Source organism: Astyanax mexicanus, chromosome 14 (assembly GCF_023375975.1).
Source record: "Astyanax mexicanus isolate ESR-SI-001 chromosome 14, AstMex3_surface, whole genome shotgun sequence".
NCBI classification, from domain to species: domain Eukaryota; kingdom Metazoa; phylum Chordata; class Actinopteri; order Characiformes; family Acestrorhamphidae; genus Astyanax; species Astyanax mexicanus.
In genome coordinates this window covers 8,602,030-8,619,659 of record NC_064421.1, presented here as the reverse complement: position 1 = coordinate 8,619,659, position 17,630 = coordinate 8,602,030, and the positions used below count along the sequence as shown (strand labels likewise).

Sequence of the window (17,630 nt, the reverse complement as noted above, 5' to 3'; positions counted from 1 at the left end):
GGATGGTGAATGCATATATATATATAATATGTAATATATATATATAATAATATATATAATATGTTTCCTTTCCATATATGTTGGTATATATATATATATATATATATATATATATATATATATATATATATATATATATATATATATATATATATATATATATATACCAACATATATGGAAAGGAAACATATATATGTTTGTATGTTTATATATATATATATATATATATATATATATATATATATATATATATATAAATAACATTCACCATGTCTTACTAAAATCAATTTATTTTAAACCAGTTTAGCAATCTTAATTTAGTTAGCAAATACATACCTAATACAAAGACACATTTAATAAATATTTTTTAGGGCCATTAAACCAGTACATTTTTTTGTGCCTTTTATCTTGTCGGAAGCTGGACCATGATACACGCTTGTTGAACACACTTTGACACATCCACAAGCGACAAATGAGGGGCGACACGAGCGACTCTTCGCATTCTAGTGTGAACGTAGAGTAAGCAAGAGATTAGAGGCAAAATTTGGATTTAAAATGTTTTTGTCGACCCGCCCCACTTTTTTTTTTTTTTTTAGACGAACCAATATAATATAGAAAATAGGAATCACAGAGCAGCTCATAATATACGATATCACCAAAATATGCTACCTAATCTATCACAAGACAATACTCTATGATACTTCAGAGCATCTGTTACTGAAGAGGATAAACAAGCCTAAATAATCAAATACCAGGAATTATGGATTTATTGGTGTCAGTTTCACAGAATTTAACAACCAATAGTCTTTGCCACATGTTTACCCTTTTCATTGAACTATAGCGCCACCATGTGGAGAAATAAAGCAGTAACTTTAGTAAATCAGATTGGGGAACAAGTCTTAGGGAGTTCAGACTGTCTCTGTTTCAATAAAAATAGCCATATTTGATGCCACATATCAATAATGCATCATAAACACTACAAAACAATCAGATATACAGCATTATAAACATTTCGCCCCACCATTAGAAATAGAAAAATGTGGCAATATTATCACAGGAAAAACTAACTATTGGAATTAGACATTGGATAGTGAGAGATATTTAAGAGGAGAACAATTTTTGATGGAAATTTGGTGGGGCTGTTTTGTCAATGAAACACATGGGGATAACCATTGTCCATGTACTTCTATAGTCACTGGGCCAAAACTATGACAATTGACTAGAATTAAAAAGAATTCAAAACAGGCTCAACATAAAAAAAAGATTATATGCTGTATTCTTAATGTATTATTTAGCCTAAAGAAGGCTGCAGCAGTGGTTGGTAATGATTGTGACCAGCAGCATCTGGCTATAATTGTCCATGCAAACAAAAAAAGGCGACTCCACAATATTAACCTGATACTGATATCCAATAATACAGGCACCATAATTCTCCAATATAAATGGGTGTGTCCATCTTTCATTATCCATTTCAGATTTTTACAGACACCAGTAACATAACAATATCAACAATATCAGCCAAGTACCTTTTAATCCTTTTATATTTTTTTAATTAAGCGATCCATTTTAATTGACCAATGGTGACAGCCCTGATGTCCAGTGTTCTCTCCCCACTGATAAACACATTCACTCCACCACATGCGACCCCTTACAGAAAGCTGGCACCACAAACAGAGATCTAAACCAATAATCTCCAGCAGCTGTTCCTGTAAAGTGCATGGAGGGAAAAAAAAAACTAAAACTCCCAGAGATGCCCAGGTAAAATATGGGATGTCCCTGGTGTGAGCTGTGCCCATTGCTCAGACGAGAACGTCCCGTCATGCAGTAGTAAAAGCTCTGACACACTGTGATTCATCCCTGAGGTGAGGGCTATTGTGCCACGCTGCCATCTTCTTTTAAAGCTCAATAAATAAAGACACTGGAACATAAATCAATGCACAGAGCCACGCAGGCGGCACCGCTCTCCCCATTATAGGCTCCAGAGCTCACCTTAAACTAACATCATTACGCTGCCTCTCTGAGGAGTCCCGCTATAGGCTTTAGTAATGCAGTCCTTTTGTATTAAAAGCCAGTCTGAGCCAATTTCAGAGGCAGACAGAGCCTATATATACAGCATTCACAGGGTTCAGTGTGATGCTAAACAATTAATATAAAAAGGTAATACTCAGAAAAGAAAGCATGGGCAGAGTATTATCTTATATACTGGGAGAGATGGATAGTAATGTGCAATATCAATGCTATCAGTGAGATTCACAGAATTGCACAGAAGTGTTAAGCAATAGCATGTGTTCAACATAAATCATACTAAGTGTTCTGCAGAAAAAAACTGAATGGAAAATGCCCAAAAAGAAAAAGAAACAGACAAATGACAAAAAAATAAATAAGATTTTACACTACAACAAGGTGGAAAATCTAAAGTACAGCTAAAAATAGCCAAAAATATATACATCAACAATCAACCACTGGTATGCCCAGATCAAGTGTTTCCACACCTCCCTTTGCTATCCCATAATACTATACTAAACTATTCTATACTATTTATATTACTCTAGACTCTCCTAAGCTACACTATACTACACTATTACATCCTACACTACCATTTACTCCCTATACTACCTTATACAACCATATCCTATACGACCCTACACTTTTCAATACTCCCTACCCAAGGCTACACTATACTACACTATAACACCCAATACTACAAAATACTCCCTATATACTCCCTATATTTTTTTCCTTATACTACCCTGTACTTTCCAATGCTCCTTATACTACAGTATTATATCCTGCACTACAGTATACTTGACACTACCTTACATAACCTTTTCCAATACTTACTTATACAACACTATACTTATAATACTCTCCATATTACTATGTACTACCCTATATTATCATATGCTACCCTATACTACACTTTAACACGCTATACTACATAATACTCATGATGCTACCTTATACATACCTTCCCTATGCTTACTTATACAGCCTTATACTTCACAACACTCCCCATACTACTCTACACTACTATGAACTACCGTATATTACCATATACTAACCTACCCCACACTATAACATCTTACACATCTTACCTAATACTCCTGATACTGCCTTAACAACCCTTCCCTATACTTACTTATACAGCCCTATACTTCACAACACTCCCCATACTACTCTACACTACTATGAACTACCGTATATTACCATATACTAACCTACACCACACTATAACATCTTACCTAATACTCCTGATACTGCCTTAACAACCCTTCCCTATACTTACTTATACAGCCCTATACTTCACAATACTCCGCATACTACTCTATACTACTATGTACTGCCCTAAATTACCATATGCTACCTTATATTACACTATAACACCCTATACTACCATATACTCCTGACACTATCTTAAACAACCCTTCTCTATACTTACTTATACAGCCCTATATTTTCAATACTGCCTATACAACTCTATACTATACACTAGGGGTGGGCAATATCATATCGTATACAATATATCGTGACAGAAATATCATGATATTAAAAATCCATATCGTGATAATAGAGATGTTCTGTCTTAAAAGTAGTCTATTATTTACTGTGAAGCTTTAGGTGTATTTATTGTATAATTATTTTAGTTTGCAGTTTATATGCATGCACTAAATATTCTGCAATATTATTTGCTGCATTATTTTATTTTATGCTATATTATTTATTTTGCCACATTATGATTATTCTGTTATTCTATTATACTATATTCCTGAAATGAATTAATTATTTTAGTTTTCCTATATCGCCAAGTATATCGTTATCGCAAAAATACCCTGAAATATCGTGATATTATTTTAGAGCCATATCGCCCACCCCTACTATGTACATTACCATATAATACCTTATAACACTATCTCTCCATATACTCCCCACATTCTCTTATACAACTATACATTATACTTACCTATACTATTATGCACTACTCTATTTGACCATCTTTGACCATCTTAAACTCCACTTAACAACACACTGCACTGACACCAAGGACAAATTACTGTTTACTGTTTACCAACATGGTCACTTACTTGCACTGAGACACTTTATCTCCACTGCTCTAATTCACATTATCATGCTGCTATAGCACACTTGCACTCTGGACTTCATGTTGCTGAACCTTCTACTCTCTATTTATTTTTTTTATTCTTGGGATATTTATCTATCTATTTTGTATATTCTATTTCTTTTATTGTATTCTTTTTTTATCTATATATCTATTAATAACAGCTCTTTGGGTGTAAAACTGGATCGTGAGATCACAATTTCGTTCCACCTCATGTACCACATGTGATGCGAATGACAATAAAATCTCCTTGAATCCTTGAATATGCTACCCTATAACTACCTTATACAACCCTTCTCTATAATTACTTTCCAATACTTCATATACTACTCTATACTACCATGTACTACCCTAACACCCTCAGCAACACTATACTACACTAACAACCTACCTCATACTACTTTATACTCCTCTATACAACCCTACCCCATACTTACTTATACTACTCTATTCTCCTTAGTCACTGCTGGTCCTGTCTGGTCTCTCTAAACAAAACTGTCATAAAACTTCTGCAAACAGCTGTAATGATGATTCATTCCAACAGACCAAGGTTCAGTTTCTCCATTCTGCTTGTTTCAAAGCTTCTAGTAGCCTACACCACCATTAATTATTTCACACAACCTTATGGCCGTGCATATAATCACTTTTATGAAACATCTGGATGGAAACCTAGCTAGTGACTGTTTAATGCATACAGATATATGCATTAAATTAGTTAAATTAGGCCAAGTCTATTGAGTTAAGGAAACAACTAGATTCAATATCTGTACACTTAAACCTAAACTCAACTTCTTTATTAAAATTTGGCACATCTGTAGCAAACAGCCAATTTATTATCACTGTATATATATAAAAAAAAAATTTAAGCATAAAAGTGTTTTTTTTTTTTTAGTCTATCAGACACTTCAGGTTCTGAAGATCCTGCAGCAGTGCAGATACATCACTACCCATGGTATCTGAGACTATGCTACAGATGGAAAAGAAAAGTAAAGGCTGAAAATAAACTGAAATACTCTTTACTATAGTGAGAAACGCCAGTGTTCCTCAAGCTTTGCACCCACAGTATATTGTAAGTAAGCCAAGTAGGTTACCAGGATCACTGATCCCTCAGTCGCTTTCTGGCACGCTAAGCAGGCGGCCATGTCCTCCAGCAGGTGGGCCAGCTTGTCCAGAATCAGCCGACGCAGAACCAGCAGGGTGGAGCTCAGGAAAATGTCCTTGCCCTCGTCCACACACTCGGGCCAGAACCAGCACATGGCCAGGAAGGACCAGAGGGCCTCGGCCGGAGAGTGCTCGCGGAGGAAGAGCTCGATGAGGGCGGAGAGGTAAATGCACGGCTTGGCATCGTGCTCGGTCCGCTCGGCCATCGGATCCGGCCCGCGCCCATCGGTGTCCGTGGTGGAGGTGCTGTAGGTCCTCAGCAGCTCGGGCTGTGCGTCTGCGTCTGGCGGTGTAAAGAGCTGCTCAGACTGGGGTTAACCCAGCGTGTAAGCTTGGATTATTAGCCAGCTCAAGGCCATATGTTGACTGGCGGGCTTAGCGTTCCCATCCCCCCCTGGTTTACGCTTAAGGGCACGGGTCAAGGGTCTGACAGAGGTGGCTATAAAAACACAAAAACTTTTGGACGTAATATCCTGCAGATTTCAGCATAAAATAAGTAAATAACTGGGTACTGAAAGGGTTTTCTTATTCAGTTTAGGTTCTGTAGAATAGGGGTGTGACACATTGTGTTATACACAGTAATACGGTCATCGTTTTAGAAACTATAAAAAAGCGGCATACTGACTTGAAAGAAGTCTATTTAGTATTTGTTTCATTATTTACATTGAAGCTTTAAGACTATTTCATCTTTTTTTTGTTGTAAAATGTATACAGTTGCACAGACAGAGAGAGGAAATTGGAATTTAATCCATATTTTAGCACAAATAAAAAGTAATCTACCTTCTGAACTCAGTAGTGATGCAGTAATCACTAAATAAAACCTCTAATACATCACCAGGCTCTGTAAAAAGTGTGAATTACATGAGGAATTGGGCAAAATTTGGTAAAATTATAAGTTTTTGTTTAAACAAAGGAAACATTAAAATTTCCATATTTATTGCATGCATTAACATGTTATAATTAACAGCATATACGTTTATTTGCATGCAGTATTTTGCACATTAGCTTTGTGGTAAATATTTTGTTACAATATTTATTTTTGTTAGTATGTACTTCTTAAAATTGTTTTGTTATAGTTTGCAAAAGAATGGAGATAGACTTTGCTTTTACTGACTGTATGGAACTGTTATTTGAAATTTACATGTATACTTTATTTACATTTATTGTTGTTGAAGTAAAATATTCTTTAAATTACTACAATGTTGTCAATGTTCTGTCAAAATATCGCTGACCCCTACTGTAAGCTCCAGAGGGATGCTGACCAAAGACACATTATTAAATTAATAAAAAAGAGCCAGATAGTAATGGGGTCAGGACTGGCTGCTGGGGGTGAGGAAACGCTAACATACAGTAAAACATTAAGAGCTGTGATTAAGGATAAATATTTTGCATGCTCGGCAATTTGTTACTAAACAGAAACTGGGTTATTCCGGCGCTGGAAAACAAACTGAACTGATGAAACCATTGTTCACACAAGTTAAATGTTATGAAATGTTTATCACCTTGCATTTTTCCAGCAGTCTCAGTAAAAGCTAAGCTAAACATCTATAGAACATATGATGATATGAAATAATTTTAAAAGTTATGCATTTCTCTGACATACACTGTGTTTAATCAAGTCTACAGCTACACAACAGGTGTGGTGATTATAAAGTCTTATTTTTAAAAGGGCAGAATCATTTAACAAAACAGTATAGTATGTTTATTATGTAAGTAATGTATATTGTATAAGTTTAGTCTATTTTTTGTGTTGTATATAATTGTGTTTTTTCTTCATATTTAGTGGGATCATGCACCCAAGTGTTTTTTCATTCATCTGTACACCTAAACTTTGGCAATATGACAAACTTGATTTGATTTTAATAGGTGGAAAAATAAATGAATAAATAGAGAGAGAGAGAGAGAGAGAGAACAGAGAGTAAAACAGAGAGAGAAGGTAAGAGAGAAAGAGAGAGAGAAAACAGAGAGAGGGTAAGAGAGAAAGAGAGAGAAAACAGAGAAAGAAGGTAAGAGAAAGAGAAAACAGAGAGAAGGTAAGAGAGAAAACAGAGAGAGAAGGTAAGAGAGAAAGAGAGAGAAAACAGAGAGAGAAGGTAAGTGAGAAAGAGAGAGAGAAAACAGAGAAAGAAGGTAAGAGAAAACAGAGAGAAGGTAAGAGAAAGAGAAAACAGAGAGAAGGTAAGTGAGAGAGAAGGTAAGAGAGAAAAAAACAGAGAGAGAGAATGAAAGAGAAACATAACGAAAGAGAGTGAAACAGAGAAGGTACGAGAGAGAGAGAAAACAGAGAGAGAAGGTAAGAGAGAATGAAAAAGAGAATAGAGAGAGAAGGTAAGATAGAAAGAGCGAGAGAAAACAGAGAAGGTAAGAGAGAAAAACAGAGAGAGAGAGAAAGAAAGAGAGAAACATAACGAAAGAGAGTGAAACAGGAGGTACGAGAGAGAGAACGGAGAGAGAAGGTAAGAGAGAGTGAAAAAGAGAGAGAGAAGGTAAGAGAGGGAGAACAGAAAGAGAGAAAACAGAGAGAATGTAAGAGAGAGAGAGCAGAAACAGAGAAAGAAAAGGTAAGAAAGAGAGAGAGAGAGAGAAAAAAGAGAAAAGGTAATAGAGAGAGAAAACAGAGAAAGTGAAGGTTTTAGAGAGAGAAAGAAACAGATAACGAAAGAGAGAGAAACAGAGAGGAAGGGAGAGAAAGAGTAAGTAAGAGAGAGAAAAAAAGAAAGCAAGTCACTGTCCAGGACTGATCTATATACTAAGATCAAACTGATCATCTAACTAAAAGCAAACATGGACAAAAATAACTGCAAATCTACAAATCAGCTGAAATAACTGTAAAAAAATCATCTGGAACTGGAGCTGCACAGAATTAGAAACGACTCTTGGCACTGTGTATGTGTGCAACTTTTGTTTAAAAGATTCAGTAAAATTCTTCTTCAGGTTGTTTAGGATGCATGAAGAGCTACAGCTACCTGAGACCTTTACATTTCTCAAAAGTTCAGCCAGTGAACAGCGATGATGAGACAATCATACATCCTGAAAGCCTCGGAGCTCCTGACCATTATTCTTATTCAGAAGGTTCTGTGACATTTAATTTTTTTTTTCTAGAGCTGGTATGTTAGAACAGATCAGAAACAATGAAAAGGTTGTTTTTGGATGCAGCTGGGGGTAAGAAGAAAGCTGTTCCTATAATAAACATCCTGCTCTTGTGCTGCCAGCGCAGTATTATTATTATTACAGAGACAAACACTGAATATTATTACAATAACTCAATAAATATTAACTGCTCTCACTTGTATTTCATCGCTGTCCAATGAAAAACATGCATCTCCAAATCAGCAACTTTACAGGAGAGAGAAAAAACCTTGTAAACCAGGGGTGTCCAAACTTTTTTGTTGGGGGCCAGAAGGAGAAATATATTTGAAGTCATGACCACACTCTGTAATAAAACAAATAATGAAATATACCACTTTAAATATTACATTTTCCTGATTAATTCATTTACACATCATTTTACTTGACTTACTATCTTTATCTTTGACAGTGTTGTGTAAACTAAGATTTTTCAAATTGATGTTTAATTTCATGATGTATCTTAATATTAAACACCTTAATTACGGCAACTTTTAGACTCTCTTGCCCGTTTTTCTGCGCTAGAAATGCACACCCTCTCCGCTTTTAGACTCTTTGGTTTGTTTTTCTGCGCTAGAAATGCGCACCCTCTCCGCTTTTAGACTCTTTGGCCCGTTTTTCTGCACTAGAAATGCGCACTCTCTCCGCTTTTAGACTCTTTGGCCCGTTTTTCTGCGCTAGAAATGTGCACTCTCTCCGCTTTTAGACTCTTTTGCCCCGTTTTTCTGAGCTAGAAATGCGCACCCTCTCTGCTTTTAGACTCTTTGGCCCGTTTTTCTGAGCTAGAAATGCGCACCCTCTCCGCTTTTAGACTCTTTGGCCCGTTTTTCTGTGCTAGAAATGCGCACCCTCTCTGACTCTTTGGCCCGTTTCTGACACCTAGCGTTCAAACTTTGAATCTCACATTATAAAAACCTGCTTAACAGCGGGCCAACTTTCATTCTATTTCTAAAATACCTCGCCGGCCGCTCCGAAAAAAGAAACGGGTCGCAAATGGCCCGCGGGCCGTAGTTTGGACACCCCTGTTGTAAACTTTCAATGGAAGTCAATTGTAAAAAGATTTTATTTCAGGTAATTTAGAAGAATTTCTATTGGTCCGTTCATCAAGAAATTTTGGCACAGTTAAGGGACAGTTTGTCTGTTTAAATTATGTAGTAAACTAAAATCAACAAAAAAATAGATTTTTTTGTGTTTTTTTTTCATTGGACAGCAACGATTTTTGTGTATTTGTGACCAACAGCAGCAGCAGCAGATGGAGGATCATGACCATCATCACTAGGCAAGTGCCAGCCCTCCTCACAGCAAGCATCAGAAACTCCCTGCTTTACAGTCGTTATCTAACAGCCCCATCATCTGCCGCCATCCAGCTCTAAAAGTGATTAAATCTACAGTATTATTAGTGGTGTTAACATGATCAAGCCCTGTTTCAGACCCGTAAATCTCCACCATGTAACTAAAATAAAGAGCTCTGAGCTTCCAGGCATCCCGTATCAGTCTCAGCCAAGCACAGCTGATGACATCACGCCCATCTTTTTTCCCAGCATTTCTGCTCTGAGGCATAAAACAACATTCTGAGAGAGAAACACTGACAGTGAAGATAATAATCAGATCAAGGCCCGGCAATCTCCAGCCGAGAAACGGCCCTGAATACCAATAGCATCTCGCTCCTGCCAGAAAACTGATGGGCGCATTAATAGACGCTGGGTTTGATTGAGACGTACTGCAGAATAATGAAATTCAGGATATTTCACAGAGGGACCAGAGCTCGTCAACGGACAAACAGAGCCAGCAGGAGGAGTTTACCCAGCCTAATCCACTTCCACTGATCAGAAACTGCCCAGCCAATATGCTCATGGAGGGTTTGCATGGGTGGAACGTGGTCTAGGAGAGTTTAGAGTGGACATTGGCCCTGAGTGGGTCTGTAGTGGGGTGAGCAATATATCATACTTACAATACACTCTTTAAAAAGTGAGTACAACTCTCACATTTCTGTTAATATTTTATCACTGTATCTCTCGCACCGGATTATAAGGCACACTATCAAAGAACGACTATTTTCTGGTCTATTTTCGCATTATGTGACACTAGTAAGGAACAGTGGTGTCGCCATGTTTTCCTTCTAATTCACCAGGTCTTAACGTGGCAGAACCTGTAAAGCTAAGCTAAGTTACGTAAACAAAACTGCAATTCTTAAAAAAAAATCTTTTAAACTGAAACGAGCACGGAATGTTAATCTAGACAGATTTCTCTCCTGAAAACTGTTTAATTGAGTGAATAAAGTGCTTTTGTTTATTTAAGCTCAGTAAGCTTAGATTTAAGTAAGACAGGGTGATATTAGCTAGTTGCTCATGCTAAATAGCTTGTTTTAACACGATAAACACACAGACTACAGTCTAATATACTCACCTCTGAACGGCGAAAGAGCTAGCGCTTAGCCTACTTAGCGGTTAATGCTAATCATGCTCCAGCAGTGATAGCCGGGGTTCCTAACGGAATCATGTAGCAAAGCAAACTGAGTATATAAATATGAATTCTTACAACCCTGAAAAAAACTTACTAACTAACTCTTAGCTCTGAGTGTGTAAAATGAGCAAATTTAAGAAACTTAATAAGAAACAGAAGAAGCAGAATAATACAATCGCTTTCTAACTCATCACAATTTTTAGCATGTCTTTTTATCTCTCTTGCATCCATTCCATGCTGCTGTGCCAAGGACAGTTTAATGTGACTCTGAAATCCAAACTAATGCCTTTAATTAATCCATTTAACACATCAAGAGTGCTCCATACATGACACCAATTAACAGCACTGTAAAAAAACAAGAGAATTAAAGCCACTTATCATTAGAAACCAACTGATACTTACTGCGCAGTGCTCCGAGTATTAAAAAAAAGAGTCACAAAACCAAGAAAGCAGACGAGAAAAAGGATTTACGTCCTTTTAAATAAATATCTCACAGCTACAAAAGCAAGCTTTCCCACAGAAGAGTGAGCACTACTCACAAACCAACAAACTAAAAACACCACACTCACAAAGTCTGTTTCTGTTTCTACAAAGTAAAGAAAGTCTGAGCTGTCTCTCTCTCTAATTCTATTACACAGAGATGATGTTCAGCCCTCCCTCGTTCAGCTTCCCTCCATTTCTGTAATTTCTCTGCACAGCCTGCCTGCTTCAGACAACCAGACTAAAGACTTCAGCCCAGCGTTAGCCTGTTAGCTCCCCGTCCGCGTCGGCTTCACCGCAAGGGGAGGCAGCGGAGCGTCTGGTCCGGCAAGCGTTTCGCCCTCAGCTCGGGAAGCTGCCGGTCTGTTTGTGACAGTAATGAGCGTGCTGTGGAAAGGCCACAGAGCTGTGAAGAGGGTAATCACTGAGTGATAACTAATGGTGCCAATCAGGCTTTGACACCGCAGCTGCTTCCACATGAACAAGTGGAAAAACACACGAACCAAACACCAACACAGACACACTTGTTTATGTTTTTAAGATATCAGAATTATACTGGTTTTGACAAATAATTGCTTAAAAAAAAGAAGTAGCACATATGAGCCATACTCAGAACTGATATTCGCTTACATTTTAAAAGAGTCTTCCAATGAAAAACCATATATTTGATATATGATTCAATGAACAAAGAGATATACGTCTAAATAAAGCATGTTTTAGTTTTTTAATCGCTGTCCAAATTAAAGTGGCAGTCTTATTATGTATTATTTTGTTTCTAAACTGAAAGCAGAAGCATTTCTGAGTGGAGAAGAATATAGATAAAATATTGGGTTTAATGGTACCAGTGTGCTGGAACAACCATCCCTGCTAAAGCCAATATATTCATTCTAAAAACTGCGGTGCCGGCTCAGTTTTACTGAACGTGAGCGGCTGGTGGAGCAACGGAGACTTCAGAAGTGATTCTGCATTTTATAAATTTTAATGCATTTGCAGCTTACAGATATACATTCTACACTGCCCGGCCAAAAAAAAAGTCAGTGTGTGTTTTTTTTTTTTTTTGGGATGCTGATTTAAATGGTTTCAGTTCCAATTTTACATTATACATGTTTATCTATCAGTATCAGCAATAGCAGTATCATATGCCTATAGTTATATAGACAATGTTTATAAAAAAGTACATATGTAATAGGCATATATAATAGGATTTGTGTATGTAAAAGTAGCAATCAAAAGTTTAGACCCTTTCTAATTCCATGTTATTATTTATATACTTACTTATATAATTTATATTATTTTCTACAATGTAGATTAATACTTAAGATATTAAAACTATGGAGGAATGCATATGAAAATTCGTAAATATGAAGTAAACAAAACAGTGTTTAATATGTTTAATGAAATATCTTGTATATCTTATTAAAATGCTGGGTCTTATTTATTCATTCATTCATTCATTCATTCATTTGTTAATTTATTCTTTTTCCTTGACAATCACTTTTCTTTGTATTAACTTGGATAGAATGTAAATGAGGGCCACTCTCAATATACTGATTTTTAAATAACCATTGATTAATTGATTGACTGATTATACAGTACTTTGATTCTTCAAAGTTGCACCTTTTGCTTTGATGCCAATTTTGCCCCACTCTTGGCAGTATTTACTCAGACAGTTAGAGAACCATTCCAGTTCTCCCTCATGAAGCAACTAAAAGAAGTTCTAGGAGTTCTAAAAATTACCAATAAAGAACAAATATTAAATTAAAATGTGCGTCCAAACTTTTGATTTTTTTTGGGTACTGTATGCGTGTTTACACCTCAGTAACCAACAAGACTTTAAACACTGTGTCCTGAAAACCTAGGAAAACAAGCGCACACAGAACCACTCTACTCTATTACTGCATCAGAGCCTCACACACACACACACACACAAACACACACGTCCGTCCTGCTGCATCAGAGAACAAACATCAGAGAGAGATGTTCCTAAAATACACTGTTTTTGAAGCTGTTCTGAATTTAGAATCAGAATCAGACTAGAAGCTTCTATTTATAGATTCAAGTCTTTTATTTTATTTTTTTGTCCTACAAAGCGAATCAGGACACGCACTCCTCAGAATGAGCAATCACTGGTTGTGACACGGAGGGGGAGATGAAATTAAATATCTGTGGACTGTTTGGAGACGCGCTCGGTGTGATAACGCGATTAGATGGGCCTCTCTCGCTCATGTGAAGCAGAGTTAACCCTTACCTTGCTGTGCTGCACTGCTCTGTGGTGGGGGTGCTGCAGACCATTCTCTACAGCTTTAGCTGCTCCGTCTCCCACGCAGGACACATCTGTGGAAACAGAGGGGGGAAATAACACTGATTACTGAAGCTCTCTACAGACGCCAGGAGGTGCTTTACAGGTGAACTGCTGCAGACAAAGAGTAGAAAAGAGCAGTATTCTGTATTTGTGATTTTCAGGCAGAGTACAGCTGTGTAGAATGAAAAACAGCACATTTTTTTTGTTCTTGGTAATTTTATTGAGTTTATTTCATTTTTAAATGTTCTAAAACTGTAAAAACTACTGCTATTTGACGCATTTAAGCACAGACTATTCTCAAATTTACACAAAATGCATCAAATAACACAAATCAAACAAATAATCATATTAATAATCATATTTTTACATCACAATACCAATGTCGTAACTGTTAAAACGTTTAGAAATTACTATTTGCTATAATAACCTTAAAAATGTAACTGTTTTTAAAACGGCAGCAATCTGAGAACTACCTTAAGGTACTGTGTGCATAAATTAAATGAGCCTTCCAATGGAAAAAACATATTAACATCTTTATGAAGGATTATAAATGCGTCATTAATAGATGACGCATTTATAAATAAATAAAGCCCCTTTTATTTTTTTTAATGGCTGTCCAAATTATAGAAATAAAATTATCTTAAAAAAATCCATAGAGCAGCAGAGGCAGTGTTTATTAATAGCAGTATATTATCTATAGCAGATAGATAGATTAGATAGGTTAGATAGGTTAGATAGACAGACAGACAACTGCATGCTATCAGCAGTTTAGCTCAGATAAATAAAACTATATTTGATAGCTGGGTTGGATCGAGATTACAGCAGAAGTAAGATAATTACAAATGTATGGCTTGAGTTTATAATTCAACGTTGACAGCTTTAATTTTATTTTATATTAAAATAAGCATTAGTGACTACATTCCTTTACCCTTCAAGCTTACAGAAATAATAATGATCATAATAAAACTTTTTGCAGTCAGAATAAAGCAAAACTCTCTTCTTTTCTCTCTCTCTCTCTCTCTCTCTCTCTCTCTCCCTCTCCCTCTCCCTCTCCCTCTCCCTCTCACACACACCAACACACACTCACACTCACAGAAGAGCACTTATTGGGTTTGAGATGTATATAAATAGACGTTTCCCTGTGGAGCGTGCTTTGTGCGTGTGGAACATGCCACACATTGTTAGATGTATAATAAGAGCGCTCAGCAGGCCTGATTTCATTAAGCGCAGTCTCAGTTACAGCGCGCATCTGATCTCCCATCTCAAAGACCTGCAGAGATAAAACAGCACCCCTACAGGCAGAGCAGCGCTACTGCAGCCGCAGGGCACCACTGCGCACCCCCACTATGCTCCAGGCTGATGATATTTATGGAATAAAAGAGAGTATAAGTGAGGATATAAATCACATTCAGGTCAGAAGATCTAATGAACTGAAGTGATACCAGGTATAAAAAAAAGCAGTGGAATATTTTCTGCTACCAGTAAAACCTTTTTTTAAAGTTGTTTTTCCTTATTTTTTATAATTTTCATTATAATTTCATCATATTAAAGATGTCAAAACTATGAAGGAACACGTATGCAATTAAACAAGCCAAACTATGTATGAAATAACACATTTTAGACTGTATAAAAGTAGCACCTTTTGGTTTCATGCCAACTTTGCCCACTCTCGGCTGATTCTCTCAGTCAATCGGCTTCATGAAGTATCTTAAAGGGGTTCTAGAGGTTTTATTTGAGGTGTTTGTCAAGTACCTTACAGCATGTGTTTTTCTTCTTATTTTTAAGTCTTTAACATGAATCTACAATGTAGTAAATAATAAAAATCACAATATTCACAATCAATATTAAAGAGGATGTGTCCAAATTTTTGACTGGTACTATATAATAAGTCTAAAGAGTTATAAAACGCCACTACACTACTGTTCTGATGTTCTGACTGTACTTTTTTTTAGGACTGTCACAGTAAACACATTATTGATTTATTGTACAATATATGAACATGACCTCAATCATTTTAGCTTATTTTGATATTTCCCAATTGTGTGTTCTTGCATGTTTATTTCCATAAGAAAGCCAAACGTTGTGCTCTCTCAAGGCTCTGGTAGCCGATGGCAAGCTGCATGACCAGGATTCGAATCGATAATCTCCTGATAATAGTGGCGGCACTTAGCCCGCTGGACCACTCATAGCCCAAACAAGTATTTAATTTGTTAATATTAATTAATCTCTTTACAATTCTCAGACTGGATTGGATAATAACGCTAATAATTTTAATCTCTAAAATAGAGTTGTGTGTAGCTTTTGTTTCCTGATGCCTGTGTTAACATGAAGTCATCTCAGAACCAAAAAAGGGTGGGAAAAAGTTTTATATGGTCGCCCGCACACACCTCACTTTATGTTTACTGATAGCTTTAATTAGGTCATGCAGGGTGAGGAATACTTGAATCATATCCTCTGGTTTGATGAGACCGGGATAAATTTATTTGGTTCAGATGGTGTCAAGTGTCATGGACCAAGACCAGCCTGTCTTGTCTACAGTCCAGCATGGTGGTGGTAGCATCATGGTCTGGGACTGTATGAATGCTGCCATCACTGGGGAGCTGAATTCCAACATGTACTATCATACTCTGAAGCTGTGTGTTGAGTTATTTTGAGGATACTACACATTTATAGTGTTATATAAGCTGCACATGGACTACTTTACATTGTATCAGTCATTGTGTGTCTCATATCTTCAGTGTTGTCCCATTAAAAGATTAAATAAAAATATTTACAAATATGTCAGGGGTGAACTCACTTTTGTGTAGGGCTGCAGCTATCGGTTATTTTAGTAATCGAGTACTCTACAAAAAAAAAACCGATTTGATTGATCAAGTAATCGGATAAAACATAAAATAAGAGATTTCATAAAATAAAAAAAATTACTTAATAATGAATGATCAATTGACATTAATACCACAAGTAATAATTTAATAAATTAAGTTAAATTATTTCAACTTTTGGTAAGATTTTTTGTAAGCAATAAATATAGGGCCTTAATCACTAATAAAGGCAAAAACATTGGCTTTATGTTGTGCATCTTAGCTAAATGACAACACAGTAAGTTCATGGCCAGCTAACTTTAACATGTATTTATTTATAAACTCTACAGCGCGTTACAGTTTACTGATTACATAAAGCCTGTATTAAGTCTAGAACTTAGTCTAGATCTCTGTTATAATAAACTAACAACACAAATTATTCACACAGTATTTCTAATAATCCACATTCCACAGCGATGCCGTTCTGTTATTAATCTCATTGATTTTTTTATAATTTAATTTTACCTGCTCTCTGCTCTAAAAACCTCCTCCTCCTCCACTTCCTACTTCCTACTTCCTGCGGGTGGGTGACGTAATGCTAAACGTGCTATTTCACATTAAAAGTCTGCAGTAAAGTCCGTGCTGTGTTTAAAAAAATTAATTCAACGATTCCTCGAGGCACAGAAAATTAATCAATCCATTTTTTTAATCGAGTAACTCAAATTACTCGAGTTATCGTTTCACCCCTACTTTTGTGAGACTTTTTAACCTGCAATAATCTAAACACAAATATAAAATGAGCCATATGTCGTAAAAAAAAAAAAAAAAAAAAAACAAATGCCCACAATATTTTCAATGCACAAAAATGTAAAAATAAATGAAATAAATAATTGAGTTGTGATTAAGGTGTATTACCACAGCCAATACGTTATGTGCTAACACAGTCTAAGTTTGCAGGTGTGAAAAAGAAAACTGCGATGTCAGAGGTGTCCGATTCTCTAGAAATGACCCACAGTCAGTTTCTGGTCATCGTTAAAGTGCTGATCACTGCTGCTGTGACTGAGTAAGTGCAACACACTCTTACTGAAACAGAGCGGCACACCACACGCCCGACCTCAAGTGTTTGTGGCTGGGTGTGTGAGTGAGCGAGTGTGATATCCTAGCACAGCTTTGGCTTTT

The 17,630-nt window shown here is 36.4% G+C and overlaps 1 protein-coding gene across 5 annotated transcripts in view; it reads right to left on the bottom strand.

Annotated features, from left to right (window-relative positions):
* Positions 1–17,630, bottom strand: part of tiam2a (TIAM Rac1 associated GEF 2a) — a 207,037-nt gene that overhangs the window by 32,235 nt on the left and 157,172 nt on the right. For all 5 annotated transcript variants that reach the window (XM_049464139.1, XM_022673209.2, XM_022673211.2 and 2 more), the window contains one exon: positions 13,597–13,682. In XM_049464139.1, the coding sequence (XP_049320096.1) occupies positions 13,597–13,682 (86 nt within the window). The remainder of the gene's footprint in view (positions 1–13,596; positions 13,683–17,630) is intronic.